Raw genomic sequence first — 16,335 nt, 5'->3', positions numbered from 1 at the left:
GTAGTTGTTATAAATATAGTTATATATATATATATATATATATATATATATATATATATATATATATATATATATATATATATATATATATATATATATATATATATATATATATATATATTATAATGGTATTTAAAGAAGCTGAGTATTTATTGCAGTAATGAAATGAAATTACAATCAACATATTTTATAGCCAGATTTGGTATGACAGGAAAAAGTAGTGCATAGACATGAAGAGATTCAAAATCGTAACTTATGCCTCAGATAAAAAAAAATCTTCAATTCAATTCATAGCTGTCATTATTAAAAAGACGTTATCAAAGGGCAGAATTCACTAACCTCACAAGAACAGGTGTAGCACGATCCGTGGGTCGGTGCGTAGATGGCGGTCTGTGTGGAAGCGCAGGTGACTGTACTCTCGCATCGGTAGCTTCAGTTGCACCAACTGGCATCATGTTACCGGGAACGTTATCCACAAGGCGCCGCACAAAACCAGTGTCGCTGGGCTCTCCCGTAGCCGAAACAAAGTCTTGATTTCGAGTGTCGCGTAACGGTACTCCCGGTTTGTTGACATCCACCGGTGCCCTGTCTGCCTGGTGTTGGACAGCTCGCTCAGGAACACAGGATACTCCCGGCACACCGGCGACGCCCGGCACTCCGGCCACACCAGGCACGCCCGCTGCACTCGCCATATTAGGAGATGCTCCACCCATGATAGTAGTGGCTGATGCTGACGCACTCGCCAACTTAGCACTTATTTCCGATATCATCTTTTTGGGCGGTTTCATAATAGGAGTTGGATTCGGATTCGATGCTGAAGATATAACCAATGATTGAGTGGTTTTAATAACGGGTGCAGGTTCCGGCTCAAGTTTGCAGGCAACAGATGTTTCTATCATTTTAGGTATTTTTGTATCTTTAACCGTCTCTTCTTTTTTAAACTTTTCATCACAACTATCTATCGAAGCATCTGATAAACTTCTATCTCTTGTTCTTTTAACACCTCTAGGAGATTTTCTCGTGTCAGAGTTTTGAGTTTTAGTGCAAGCTTGCCGAGTTTGTCGTTTCTTATTAATATCTTTAGTTTTAGGTTGTAAAGTAGAACCTTTAATTACGTCATCTATAACATCGTCAACTGTTGTACGTTGGACATCTTTTTCCTGAAGTCTTCTTGACTTTCTAGTATTCGGCGAAGGAGAAGGAAAACTTTCTCCTTTATCATCTTTATTCGCCTTTTCATTATTTCTAAACTGTTCTTTAGTAGTAATACTGAGTGTCGACGAAGCAATAACATTAGATTGACCCGAGATAGGACTTTTGATTGTAAGAATAAGCCGTGGTCTTGTTTCAGTTTTATTGCTTGTTGTAGTAGTCTCATCGCCAGAATCTTCATGAAAGTCGTAGACGTCCCCAGGAATGTTATTTACTGTATTATTGACTTGGCTTTTAATTTTTTTATCTACTTTCGCTCTGCCTCTGCCACGTTTGCCGGTACCACCACCTCTAGAAGGTTTAGCAATTTGTCGTGTCTGCACTCGATCTTGCTTTCTGTCTCCTCTTTTACCTCGTACACTTCGACCTCCCCGTTTACTAGTTGGTGTGGTTTTTTCAACATTACGATCTTCGATCGTGTTATTAACCATGTATTCGTTTTGTTTTTCGATAATTTGTGGTTTTGATAATTCTGCTTCAAAATTATTGGTCATAGCAGGATAAGTTAAAACAGAAGAAGTAATTTCCTTAGCATTACTTTTTACGTCACAATTTCTGTCAATAAAATCATTGTCATTACATAGGGAGTCAACTTTTTTAATAACCGATTCTATGTTGATATCTTTCGCTGACCAATAATCATTTTCATCAAGATTCTTAATCTGATTATCACTTTCAGGGACGGTCGATAAGACACTTTTATAATTTAATGTATTGTCTTTAAGCATTGTTGTTGAATCCCTTTTGCTACCTCCTACTTCATTTGCAGCATTGGCATTTTTAATCGGTATATTATTAGGAACTTCTGGTTTTTCTTCCGCATCTGGCATTGTTTTCTCAGTTTCTTTGAACAATGAATCTTTGGACATGTTTAAAATATCAGGTTCTTCTTTTTGACAAACACGTTTCTCATCTTTTTCTGTATTATTTACAACAACACTATTCTTTACAGGTTCATCCAACGTAGATACTTTTTCATTCTCAGGTTGATCTGAAGCATTTACATTGATTTTCCTTTCTCTACAATGAGCAATTAAAGTTACTGTTTTCCCAACATTAATTTCAAGCTTCTTTTCCGGATCATTAGTTACCTTAATTTCATTGGTGTTATCTTTTAATAATTCTTCGAAATCGGTCTCACATTTGTTAACACTCTCTACTGCTAAAACTGTAGATTTATTATGATGGTCTTTTTCATAGCCACTAAAGTTAGACGGAATAGGATCTTTTTTCTCTTCAGCAACATTTTCTTTGTCATTTACTACATTATTCTTTACCGGTACAACAAAACTGTTTTCAATACTATCTGTTTCACTTTTTACATTTATTCTAATAGATGGTTTTGGTGCTGTCGTTGTAGTCAATAATAAAGGAGTCATAACAACATTTGTAAGAGTCGCAGTAGTAGTAGCTGCTATAGAACTTGAACCATCAGTTTTAGCAAGAACTGTTGATGGTCTAATAGCAGCAACAGACAAAACGGACGCTGGAATTTTGTTAGAGTCTAGTTGAATTACATTACTCAAAGTTGTTAACATTCTTTGAGTATTAAGAGCATGTATTACATTAGATCCTTGTCCTCTGTTAATTGCATTTGCTTCTTGGATTGTACACATGACTGGTTTTGATCCACTCTGAATAATAGACGCTGCTGAGTGACTTACATTAGCAACATGTATTATAGGTTTAGCATTGAAAGCAATGTGACTATGTTCTGACTTCTGGATGTGACTTTCATGTTTCTCGGTTATTTGATTTTTGTTTATTAAAATTTTATTTTGCAACTGTAATGTTGTATTGACATTACCAACATGCATCGCGTTTTGCATTGGTATAAAACGGTTCTGCGTCAGAACTGTAGCGTTCGTCGGTAGACGCGTTGGTGAAAGTATTATTTTTGTATTTTCATTTATATTTTCAGCAACACTTCGTACCTCATTTTTTCTATCACTCGCTACTATCTTCGATTGATGAACTGATGAGCAATTTACAGTAACATTCTTATTTTGTTGGAGTAAGTTGGTTGTTGCATTTACTTGTTTAGAAATGGGAGCTAGCACTGGTGCAACAGGCAAGCGGTTTAAATGTATTGGAGACCCTTGAGTTTGAACTAGAACAGAATTTGGCCTATTCGGCGATACCATGGTTCTTGCACTAACGGGAATGTGCATTGTTTGAATAGGACTTAGAGGAGGTTGCTGCATTCGTACTACAGTCACTTGACCTGGAGATCTCTGATGCAATGTATTTGGTGATCTTAATCCGACAGCATTTAAATTTTGTGGCGATGTATTCAAAATAGCCATATTAGTCAATCTGGGAGATGTCATACCTTCTCCTTGAGGGCTTGCTTTTGGACTTGTTAGTCGTGGATCACAGCTTGTCCTTGGCGAAATTACAATTCCTTGTTGTTTTTGGTAAAGAATATGGGACTCTGGTATTTTGATAGTTGGTGGTTGCATATTTGCAACCTGTGGACGTATCATTTGATTAATAACTTGATATGGTGCACTTACTCTGGTTGCGTTAAGAATCGGCCTTAATGTGTTATTTATTTGGTTTGTTGGCGCCTTAATTTGAACAATGTTGGCAGCAACATGAGTTGGCTTCTTCTCATTTGCTTCTCTACAAGGAGTTGGACTTGATGGTACATTCAATAATTGTGGTTCTAGTAATTTATTATTACTCAATGTCCACGAAGTTATCACAGGTGTTGCCGTGGAGGTCGCCTGTTGAACGGCATCTCTCTTTGGTAAGGAAAATGTTATACTGGATTCCTTATTTTTTATTTCATTACTATCAGAACCCGTGTTTTGAACCACAGTAGTTGATTTCGAAGTGGTATTGGAAACATCTTCAGATTTCGGTATGATGACTTTGGAATTATTATTGAGGGACTGATTTGTAGCTATTATATTCACAGGTAATCTTTCAATAGAATCTTGAGTAGTCTCTTCGGCTTCTTCAGTATCAGTATCAATTAATAAAAGATCATTGTCAGAAACTGGAGTTTCGGGTTTAATTTCCATTTCACTTGCATTAAGGTTCTGCACAGCCTGTCTCATTTCTTCTGCATCTTCCTCAGGAATGTTGTCATTTTCAATAGCGGTTCTTTCAGATTCAATTTCACGAACACTATTACTTTCAACTTCTTCATAACAATTGGCAAATGAACTTTCTTTGCCGCCAAAACTTTCTCCTAACAATGCAGCTACAGCATCCTCAGTTTCTTCTTGAGAAATTATTGCTCTTGGTTTCTCTTCTACTTTCTTATCTACTTTGGAAGAATGTGAATCAAGTGTATCAATGGGTTTTTCCGTTTTACTGTCTAAGCTTGGTATGCTACGGACTGCATTTTCATTATCATCAATATCAAAGTTAGGTAAAAAATTTTCGTGTCTTTGTTCAATGTTTGGTGGAATTGGATCTTTCGGTAATGGTACTTCACTGATATTTTGAATAGTATTATCATAAGGAGGTGGCATAGGAATTTCATTTATTTCAATGGTTTTTATGTGTTGAACATCATTTTCGGTTTCCACAATTAATATTTTAGTGCTATCACACTCTCGCTTTATGTTATCTTCTATCACTAATAACGGCGGCGTGTCTGTTAATCGAGGTAGACTGGGTGACTCGGAGAGGGATTTATGATCATTAGATTTATCAGTCACTTCAACCTTCTGTGTTTCAGCAGGAAGAGGTATGTCTTTAAGCAAAGTTTTAGATATCTCTTCAGTATTTTCTATGGATATAATATCTTCTAATTTACTCATTTTATCATGATGGTGAATGTGATGATGATCACGGCGATTCTGTCGATCTTCTCTATTTTTCTTTTTCTTTTTCCTTTTCTCCCGATCTCTAAATTCTTTCTTGAATTTGTCATAATGTCTGTTATTTGATTTAGAATAATCAGCTTTTATAACTGAGATGCCACTAAATTTGTTATCACTTTGTTCAGAAATAGCTTGTATATCAAATAGTTCAGATCTTCCGCGATTATCATCATGACTAGACGTATCAGAGAATAGCCTAGCTTCTATAGCTTTACTAACCGCATCTACATCTAAGCTGTTGTCATCGTCTTTTAGGAAAAATCTACGATCCTTCCGTTTTTTGTCCCTTCTTCTTTTATCATCTTTATCTCCTCCTTTGTTTTCTAAACAAAATGAAGGTTCTAAATCGTGAGGTGAGTAATCCACTTTATTGGAAGACTTGTGATGGTCTTTATCTTTGTCTGACTCATCGGATAAGGGTCCGAAAATATCCTCCATTTTTCCATCTTTCTTCACAGTTGGACAGAGCTCTTGGAGTAATTCAAAACATTGATTTGGAGATTTTTTATCTTTTTTATGTTTATTTTTTTCATCCCTTAGTTGAGCTTCGTCTGTATCTATGCTGTCCCGTATTTTATCTCTACGTTTTTCCTTTTTAGTACTATGTCGGCGAACCTTTTCCGAAATTTTGTTTTTAACATCACGATCAAGGTCATTATTGCTTTCGAGTTTTATTTCTTCCTCTGAGAAAGACAATTTGTGTCTTTTTTGCTTCTTCTTATGCTTTTTACGATTTTCTGAGGTATTGCGGCCGGAAGTAATCGATTCCGTTTCAGAAGAAAGATCGTTCAAAACAGTTTTTGCATAATGCATTTTATATTCATCCTCCATATCTCGCGACTTAATCAACTTATTATCTTCTGTATCAGATTTTCCAAACAGGTTTAAAAGTGACGTTCTCTTTACCTTGTCTTCACTTAATTCTTTCGGATGATCTTCATTTTCTTTGCAACCCTGAGCTGACTCAGAATCAGAGAGTATTTCTTTTTTAATTTTAGATAAGAAGCTAGGACTTCTGCTTATATTTCGACGAGAACTGTCATCATCAGAAGTATCGGACATTATGCGTGTTCTGGAATTTTTTCTGGATAGCTTATTGCGGCAATCTTCTTCAGTTGTTTGACCACTAAAATAATCAACGTTCTTTATGTGATCATAGTCCAAACTAGAGCCATGAGATTTTTCGCGTTTTTTACTATGTCGAACAATTTGCTCTTCGTCAGAAGAACTATCCATAGAATTTTTAAGAGATTTCCTCCTATCATGTTCAGAATCGCTGTCTTCATCCCAACTGGATCTTTTCTTTTCTTCGCGTTTAGCTCTGCTCTGTTTTAATTGGCTGAATTTAGCTTTGATCTTCTCTTGCCGTTTTTCCTCCTCTTGCTTTTGCATATTCTTGCAAGAACGTGCTTTAACTTTATCGTACATTGAAATATACGTAGGTTCATCATCGATAATATCAAATATCGAGTGTTTTTTGGGCTCGTCAGAGTCAGAACTGTCAGTACTGTGAATTGGTTTACGATTCTTTCGCTTACCGTGATCATTTTTTTCATCTTTACTTCTTCGATCTGTTGACATACGTTTTTCACGAGCAGATTCTTTTTTCTTATCATCACTTTTATGTTTTTTATCTTCTTTAAATTTATTAAGCAGTTCCGCTTGCTGCAGGGCATCTTGTTGCATTTGCAGTTCCTGTATTTGTTGTAGCTGTTGAATACGTTTCTTCTCTTTCATTTCTTTTCTAAGAGCTTTCTGTTTCTCATCTTCTTCACTGGATCTTAACTCCAAAGTAGCGAGAAAATCCAAGTCATTTTGCAATGCATCTGACTGTGTAGATATATTTTCTATAGACTTTTCATTACAATCTTGTTTAGGACTTTTTCTCAGATGTTTATTTTTGTCCGAAATTTCCTTACTATCAGTATTCTTTAGTTCCGCAATAGAATCATCAGGCGGTTTGACTTGATTTTTCTTGTCATCTTTGGTTTTGCTTTCTATTATTTTAGCAAAATGACCTTTACTGAATTTAGTTGTTTTATGTCTATCTGTACTGCGGTTTTCTTTTGAATCCCTTCTTTCAGGACACTTCATGTCACTTTTACACTTTTTTATGTCTTCATTAAGACAATCAAGACTATCTTGCGATGACAAGCGGCGTTTATGACCTATGTTAGGAGGTAAACTGGAGCAAGAATTTAGTCGCTCTTTTCTTTTACAGTCGACGCTTGAAGAATCAAGAGAATAGTGTCGTTGTTTTTCGCTTACATCAGTTCTACTTTTACTATTATGTTCAATAACATCATTAGATTTATTTTTTAAATTGGCGTCTGAACAATCTTTATCTTCTTTTATTTCAGGTTTATGTTTTTGTTTAAACTCTAATTTTGAATCATTTTTGTGTGAGATGTCTTTTTCCACGTCATGTTTTATACTAAAATCGTCATTCGATTTAGCTTTTGATCTCGTTTCTTCTCTTAGTTCATGATTATCCATATCTTTAAATTTAGAAGAATCATGAGATGCTCTTGAAGCTGACGAATCAGTCGAGTCTTTACGGCATAAATCCCGAGAATTTTCTTCTTTCGCCTTGCTGTTTTTTGACTCATGATCTTTTCGACTGTGATCACGTTTAGAATCTAAATGTTTTGTACGTTCTGATTTGTGTTTATCATCCTTTTTTGTCTTACTAGAAGACTCATTCTCAGAAATATCCTTTCTTTTATCCTTATCGCTCTTATCTTTTCTATGATTATCATGACGTAATTTTTCATCCGTATTTTTTCTTTCATTTTCTCCTCTATCAGTTTTTTCTCCAGCTTCTCTTTCAATTTTTACCTTTTCTGTCTTATCTGAATGAACTTTATGGCTGCTAGATTCTTCTTTTACTTTTCGGTCTTTATCATGTTTTTCAATTTTATTGTTTTTCTTGGACTTATCCTTTTCAGCCTCATATTTATCCTTTTCGGTTCGTTCTTTGCTAGGTTTTGTCTTTTCGTGGTCGCTTCTAGCGTTTTCTTCAAAGTTCCTCGAGTCTATATGCTTTTTGTCTGCTGGATGAACATTAAAATTAGACTTTTCAGAGTTATCCATTTCTACATTTTCTTTGTCAACTTTTTCTTTGCGAAACGTATCAAGCAAACTTAAATTAGGCTTTTCTTTTAGTTTTTCATTAGGCTTTTCCTCCTGCTTTACATCATTTATTTTAGAAATTTCCAAAAAGTCTACAGTTATTAAATGGTTAGACGGATGATTCTCATTTGTTTCAAAGTTATTAAATAATTTAGAAGAGTTGTTTACATTATTGTCGGTAGTTAAAGTACCTTTCGCACTAGTTTCCTCTTTACACATTTCTGACTTAATGAGATCCCGTTGGAACAAAAAGTCTCCATCTGTTTGTTGTTTATTACATGGAATATTGAACTTTGAGAATTCTTCATTTTTTATACCCTGCTTTATATCTGTCGCAATTTCATTAAGAAGGGATGCTTCATTGTGATTGTAGATTTTTTCGGATTTTATAGTACTAAGTAAAGATGAAAACTTGTCATCTATCCTCTTTAAACTTTCGACCATATCTTGAGTTGAACAGTTTTTTTCTTTATTTTGAATATCGGCATCGATTTTAACAAAACAGTCTTTGACGACATCCATAGTATAAGTTTTAGTTTCATCATCTCTTACAATAAAACTAGAATCTCTTTTACGAGCCTCCAATTCACGTTTAGATTCTTTATCAGAGTCTACTTTATCAGAGTTAGGTGACGACTTCCTATCCATCACTTCTGTCTGTAATTTGTCAATAGAAGGTGTTCTTAAGCGTACCCGTGAGTCATGTTTGTAATCACTCTCATTGAACTTTCCTAATTTCTCGAGGCGGTAAGGTCTCTCTGGTCTATTTAACCGGGGGTCTGCAGGCCTGTCCGGTGACTCCAAATCAAAATCTGGCGGCGGTGGATGTGGAGGCAGTGGAGGTGCATTTGCAGAAATCGCAACAGGAGCAGAACATGAGGAACTGGATGACGTTATAGATAATGTTGGCAAATGTTGCGTATGAGATGGAAAAGGATATCGCAACGTGCGCGGAACGCATGGTGATTGACGCGCGTGGGGACTGCCGCCTGGACTCGGAGCACGCGTCGCACCCTCTAACCGTTCTGAATCTTCATCGAAAACTGATCGTTTAGCGAGCAACGAACGTACGACCTCTGATGGTTTAACTTCATTAATGTCGATCTCGAGCAATCTGTGGCGAAAACGGGTACGATCTGGTGCGTCTGCAAGTGCGCGGGAGCCACTCCATTTTTCGTATTTCTCGTCAAGACTGCGTATGCGTTCTTCCAGAGACGGAGAGTGGGGTGCGGAACCGGTGCTCGAAGAAGAAGCAGAGGGTGGGCGAGGCGGCGAATCAGGAGCCGGCGCGGGCGCGGGCCGCGGGGTCGGTGGCGCGGTGCGAAGTAACTGTGCGGCAAACTTGGGCAAAGGTAGGCTCATAGGAAGCGGAGGCCGGTCGCGCGGTGGGCGCCGCGGTTCGGATGGTAGTGCGTCAGGTTCGTCGCGGAGTGGCGTGCCAGCGCGAGAGCCGCGCGACTCCGAACCGTCACGTCGCCGGCGGTGTCGCCGCCGCGCCGTGTGAGTTGAGCCACCTCTAGACCCCGACCGTGACCGTCGTCCAGCGCTTCTGTGGCGCTCCTATTTGATAAATGTTATAAACTATTTAGTTAATTTATTTAAAAAGTTTAACAAAACTTTATAGGAAAATAAACTACTACAAGATATTGTCTTTATGGAGAGAACTAAAACTTCGTCCACATTATTTAAAATGTTTGCATAATAATAAAACTCAATTTACCATTTTTAACAGAATTTCTCTACAATTTTCAATTTCATGGAGCGATAAATTTTCAAAGTAAAATTAACTTTACACCTTGTAAGTATGCTTCCTACTTTTCGTTTGGTACTTTTTACTTAGTGAAATTTTTATAAAGAACAAAATAATTGAACATCATCTATTGTACTTCACTCTAAATACAATTAATGGTATTGTGGTACTCTAGCATCTCTAGTATCTCATGTACCCATCACGGTAACAGAACCAATTTTTAAGTTCCCGAAAAGTACTATGATTATAGTACAAACATACACATACATTTATATATAATAAAAGATACTGGATACTTATTTTTTAAAATAATACAAGCTTTCATCTTATGGACCAAAACAATTTATGTTCATAACATAATTAGTTACCTTAGAATGTTTTCGATCTTCAGGACTTGAATCTCTCCGGTGCCTGTGTGTCCGGTGTGGAGAAACAACAACTGACTGCAACCGATCTTCATACGGAGTCTCGTCTGTCTGAGGACTCGACTCTAACTCTTCATATACCCTATAACAATTAAAAGAAACATGAGTGTGTAATGAAAATTAATTTATATACCATTTTAAAGTACTGTTTAAATTTTTACCTATAACGTCGATCAGCTGCATACTCTGCAGGATCGTAATGTTCGTGGGTAGGATAGCGGGGCGTACGCGATGTCCCGCGTCCAAAGCTGGGAGTACGAGTCCTTGACCCATCGTATCTTTAAAAAAAATCAACAAATAACGTTAATTACTTCCTCTTATCATTAACATTCTTTATCTAAAGAAAATATTTTATGAAAGAAACTAAAAATACACGTTTATAGTGTTCAGAGCGTGTGGAATGTATAATCGGATTAAATAAATTCAAATGATGGTGGTAATTTAAATATAATTTCACAAAACTAGGTAAGAGTAAATTGACGCGTAACAATAAACTGACCGAAACAAAAGCACACGTAGGACGCTTAGCGACACAAGCTGTCAAAAATAAAAATTATAAAAAATATAAAAAGGTTTTAAGCAGCCCAGTCAGTCGCTAATGCTCATTCTACTAGCACTTAGTTAGGGTTTACCTAATAAATCAAATTTATTCTTTAAAAGGGCTTGTCCTAAAAAAATTCCGAAAAAAACTTATCCTTTACATTTGTGCACTGAATTTTGTTTTTCAAAAGACAATATTTTCTTAATTATGTCCCCAAGAGTCCATAAACGAAAAGTGAAAGCGAAATTTTGAACTTAAGGGATTTTAAATGTAAAGTGAAAAATCTAAAACAATTATGTAAATTGTTAATGTAAAAAATGGAGAGATCAGTTTAGTTTTCCTAGAATGATTTATTTAAAAATAATTATGAACAGAAATTTGTAAAAAAGACATGAATTTATTATTTCCATCTATTGTTGATATCGTATGAAATCGAACGAACGAACGGGTCCGTGAACTATTTAAAATAGGCCATCATATTTCAACTTGCATAACGATGGAAGCATACCAACAGGAGTTTATGTTTAGTGTAAAGTATGCGATATTATTATTTGCACTAAATATGTTAAAGGCTGCAAGTCATCGAAGATGTCAAGTCTTTAATCTTATTTATAACTTATCTAAACATTATTTTAGTCTTCACTGCCAACTTTTTGATTAGATCAATGGCACAATGTCAATATTTCTGTATGAAGTATTTTTTTTTACCAAAATAATAAAACAAAAAGCTTATTTACACGAAGGTAATACCAACCGGAGTTGTTCGTGTCTAGTAGATGGTAAGTAACGCGTAGTAAGATCACCGGTCAACCTGTCTGAACCAGGCATTGGTACCGTCCCGCCATGTTTTTCTAGTTGTTCGTAAAAGGCCTCCTAAATAGCAAACAAATTTTCAATGAATACAAACACAAGTAATTTTTAATATGATTATATAGTAACATCTCTTCATAATTAATAAATAATTATTAATAATTTTCCAAAATGTGAATGTTTCTCATACACCATATTGTACACAATTACAGAGGCCTTTAATTTTATGTATGGCTACATTTACAAAGTTTATGGTATATTTGAAGCATCTCGACTCCTGAAAGCAACAGCTCTTTTTCTTTAAGATTTTCTACAAGATTGTAATTAGGGAGGACAGAACGAGGTTTAGATTACATTAAAATTATAGTCTTTGTCTATTTAAACAATTGCCACACCTGCTTCAAATGTTACTCTAGAAGTTGGTAAAGCTTGCTTTATTATTATTAAGTTATTTTAAAACCCAACAAAAAGCAACCAACCCGACAAAAAAGACCTTACGACATACAAGTGTTACACACAAGAATTACAATTTTTTTTAAAAAAAAAAACAGAAACATGAAAAATTAATAATGATGGGCACAATATCCAAATAGGAAAATAACTGTTTTCTTTTTAAAGTAAAACACAGATTAATTATTAATTTTGTAAAAAATTTCTTACACGTGTTTTATTTATTTGACAAATAAACACTTCTTACGCGCATTTATTGCTTATCATGTGCACCTGTTTGAAATTGTTATAGTTAGACAAAACAAAGCATACATTTAAAGCGTAAGCTAAATGTACATATTATCTTAGATATTTCTTAACTCACTAGATAAAATTTTAATTCGGCCGACGAACAGTCGAGTTGATTGATGCACAGGCGTAACACGACCAATGGAACAAACGTAGCCAAGAGAAACCAAAATACCAATATATTTCTCAGCCATCGGTTGAACTAGGCATATCTGACGTGTCTACTGATGATAATTATTTCGGTCGTGTCCATAAAAAACGTGCACTCTTGTTATCAAGTAGCAATGAATTGTTACAAAATTGATTTTTATTTCTTACTTCTTTTTATATGTTCAGTACTTATGTATTGAATTTCTAATGGTTGCATATTTAGTTATTGTTTTTTTAATAACAAAGAATTGTTTTCGTATCATTAATTTTTATTTAATATGAATTTCATTAATTTTTTTTGGACGGTTTCTTGTGAAAATGTTTATAGATTTTTTATCCTAAACGATTTTTAAAGGTTTAGAATGCACTCCCATGGCACGCTTTATATACATAAGACATGTGAGCGAGCGCACCTGACACTCGCGCGAGGCGTAATCGACGGCGAGGCGCGGGTGATCCGGCTCAGCGGCGGAGGCGAGCGCGGCGACGCGGCGCAGCTCGCGCACGGCCGCGCCCGCCGCCGCCGCCTGCTCGAAGTGCACCAGCGCCGCGCCCGCCGCGCGGTCCACGCAGACCGAGGTCGCCGCGCCGCATCGCGACACCGCGGTCAACACCTGTACATACCAGCGCATAAGTACCATCGCTCGTACGCATACAACATAACATAACAGATAAACTTAAATATACCATCATTATCATCATTTCAGCCAAAGGATGTCCACAGTTGCAATGGTCGAATAAATACAAAATCGTTATCTTGGGCCGAGCTCTACCAATAATTTGTAATAAAAAAACATACGATTCATTTTTTTCGTTACTTAAAAATTTTCTTATTAACATCTTCCATCATAATGTTATAATGGTTTAATAAAAAAAAATCCTAATAAATTTGAAATTTATAATTATCTACACTTGTGGCAGTTCGAATACATCTAATTTATATTTTATTTTCCTCATACTTAGTTTCTGTGAGCGATAACAGCTCTCGTCTAAGGGGCATAATGAAATTAAACGAACAATTTACAGATGCCTCCATAGGAGACGAAAAATAGTGCAGTGGGTTAACTATTTATATTATAAATACATTACAGTAGGGAGTAAATCAGATTGGCTTCTGACATTTGACTTTTATTTATTAATTAATGGATAAAACGATTTTGTCATATAGTAGTGTTAATAATTATTATTAGAAATATTTATTTTGAATATGTACAGTTACAAGTTAATCGAGTGCTTTAGTACAAAACTGTATAATATTAAAAAAAATATTATATACTAAAAATACTATAATAGTTAATCAATTTGGCGATTGAAGTACACACACGCACGCGCGCTCACACACACACACACACATATATATATACATATATAAATATATGCATATGTATATACATATATAAACACGTATATATGCATATATATATATGCATATATATATGCATATATATATATATATATATATACATATATATATACATATATATCACTGAAGTTGTAAGCCTACTTTTTACCCTTAATTGCAGATAAAGAATATTTCATGGATATTGTGTGCACTAATTTATTAAATGTTACCTGCTTTTCTGTATGTTCAGTGAGACCATCAACCCAGACACAGGTAGTAGCAACAGGTTTCCCGAAGCCCAGTTTAACTCTGGAGCCGCCAACATATTCCCCGTCCATAGCACGAATGGCATCTACAACGCTAGATATCGATTGATACTGGCAGAATGCATAACCTGCGCCTCCTCCGCTGCCCTTCTTTATATCGATCTCAATGATACGTCCATAGTGCTTGAACTTATCTCTTAGCTGTTGTTGGGTTACATCTTTTTCCAGATTACCAATAAACAAAGTCCTGGTTGCCTGCGAACAATAGATATAAATATAAACCATACTTAATTAACAGATGGTAAATGCTCTAATGAATAAATAAAAATGTGTATGCATAATCTTCAAAATAGAATAGTCAGCAATTCATTTTAATGCATTTAAAATTGTAAATAGAGATCAGCTATTGATTCGCCTACAGTATAAATCTCAAACTTAAAAAAAAATAGGGATTATGTAGATAACATGGTTAAAAATTGGACTACAAATATTTAAAAACTTAATGCGGACTAAAGTGGAAGATAGTTTCAAACACTAGACACAAAAATTTAGCGGGGGATTGTTGTATGAATATACACAACTATGCATGCATATACTTTGTTTACATCAAGAATACTAATATCAAAAAAATTTAAGGCATCGTTATTGTTATTAACAACAATAATTAGCCAGTCCTAATGGTTAACAACGCTGATCGCAAATTGTAAGGATGAAAATTTGTTTAACATAATTTAAAATAAAAAAGAGAAATCTCTTTCTACTTACATAGTGGAAATAATTAAATACATGTCAATAGAATATTAACTTGGTTTAAAGCATCGGGCCAGTTATGAAATGGAATGAATTTGATGCTGCCAAAAATAACTCTCAATATAAAATATATAATCACTTATGCCTTGAGATAATTTATGATAATATTATGGAAAATTTGACGAGAACAGAGGCAGGAATTGCTAATCAATAAAATCAAAGCTAATCGTTTTTCTAATATAACCAACCATTATGAGTATCATTTATAATCACAGTGGATAGTCATGATAAAATTTCTAACAGTGATGTTGAATATCATAAATCTCAAAAGTAATGCAAAGTTCCGGTGACATATTTATTATTACTGATATGGACGAAGTATCACTCAATTACTAAATTACATATCATTAAAAACTTAGCATTCGTTAATTACTTTATTATTACTAATTTCCCGTTTTAAATTTTAATTGGTCTAGCTAATGCTATATTAGCTTAAACGTATCTGCTTTTCATAAATCCTATTGCATACTTTTCAGCTTTGAATTTTAACAATTCAAGTACATTATCTTTTTCGTGATTTATGATTATAATCGTAATATTTTATTACTTCTATAAAATTTAAATGTATTGTTTTTAAACGTATTATGCCTTCTTTTCCAGCGCTATCTTGCCTAAAAATGTTATTTTATTATCAGCCCATATCCGCCTACTGTAAGGCATAGACCTCCCCCAAAGATATATATGAGGGATATAACATAATCACTACGCTTGGCCGACTGGTTGGCAATCAGTGTGGAATTATAATACGCAGAGGATGCTGTTTATAAGCAGTGGCAATCCTATATAATTAATGCACAAACTGTGAATTATATAACATTGTATCCTGAATCGAAAATCGAACCTGCGACCTAGAATCACAAGTCTGAGTCTTCTACTGCTAGGTTACTACTGCTCAAGTACAAAAAGAACATTACTACACTTAAAATGAACAATTGTATAATATTTGTAAATATACCAAAACTACATAATTAACCAATAAAATATATGACATTTCACACTCGATTCCCTAAACTGCTTTTTGTCATCGAACGAATTATCATAGAGTATAAATGATATTTGCCAACATTAATAAGTATGTTGTAGTTAACGTCAAAATTAATTTGAATACATGGAAATATACTTAGTCTAAAAATGAATATTGTTATAGGGAAAATTCTTTCTTTTTTCTATTACATAAAACATTAATTATGAAATGTGTGTTAGTTTTATACATTAATGTAATTTTAATATAATTAATAAAATTAAAATAATCGTCATTAGTTATAACATGGTCTTTAAAGGACACTGGATCCAGTAATCAATAGAGGATCACATCTTCAT

General features: G+C 34.8%; 1 protein-coding gene across 3 annotated transcripts in view; it reads right to left on the bottom strand.

Annotated features, from left to right (window-relative positions):
* LOC137918642 (protein split ends-like) overlaps window positions 1–16,335 on the bottom strand; it is a 77,535-nt gene that overhangs the window by 7,155 nt on the left and 54,045 nt on the right. For 2 of the 3 annotated variants that reach the window (XM_068761483.1, XM_068761484.1), the window contains exons 7-12: window positions 14,170–14,460; window positions 13,011–13,211; window positions 11,654–11,772; window positions 10,520–10,636; window positions 10,302–10,440; window positions 340–9,743 (exon numbers count right to left, since the gene is read on the bottom strand). In XM_068761483.1, coding sequence (XP_068617584.1) covers window positions 340–9,743; window positions 10,302–10,440; window positions 10,520–10,636; window positions 11,654–11,772; window positions 13,011–13,211; window positions 14,170–14,460 — 10,271 coding nt within the window. The remainder of the gene's footprint in view (window positions 1–339; window positions 9,744–10,301; window positions 10,441–10,519; window positions 10,637–11,653; window positions 11,773–13,010; window positions 13,212–14,169; window positions 14,461–16,335) is intronic. The other variant, XM_068761485.1, reaches the window with a different exon arrangement.

This window comes from Battus philenor, unplaced genomic scaffold (genome assembly GCF_028537555.1).
Source record: "Battus philenor isolate CCGP_79_NKW_IND1 unplaced genomic scaffold, ilBatPhil1.0.hap1 SCAF_15, whole genome shotgun sequence".
In the NCBI taxonomy this organism is placed as follows: Eukaryota; Metazoa; Arthropoda; class Insecta; order Lepidoptera; family Papilionidae; genus Battus; species Battus philenor.
The sequence above is the reverse complement of the archived record's forward strand: the minus strand, read 5'-3'. Positions and strand labels throughout refer to the sequence as shown.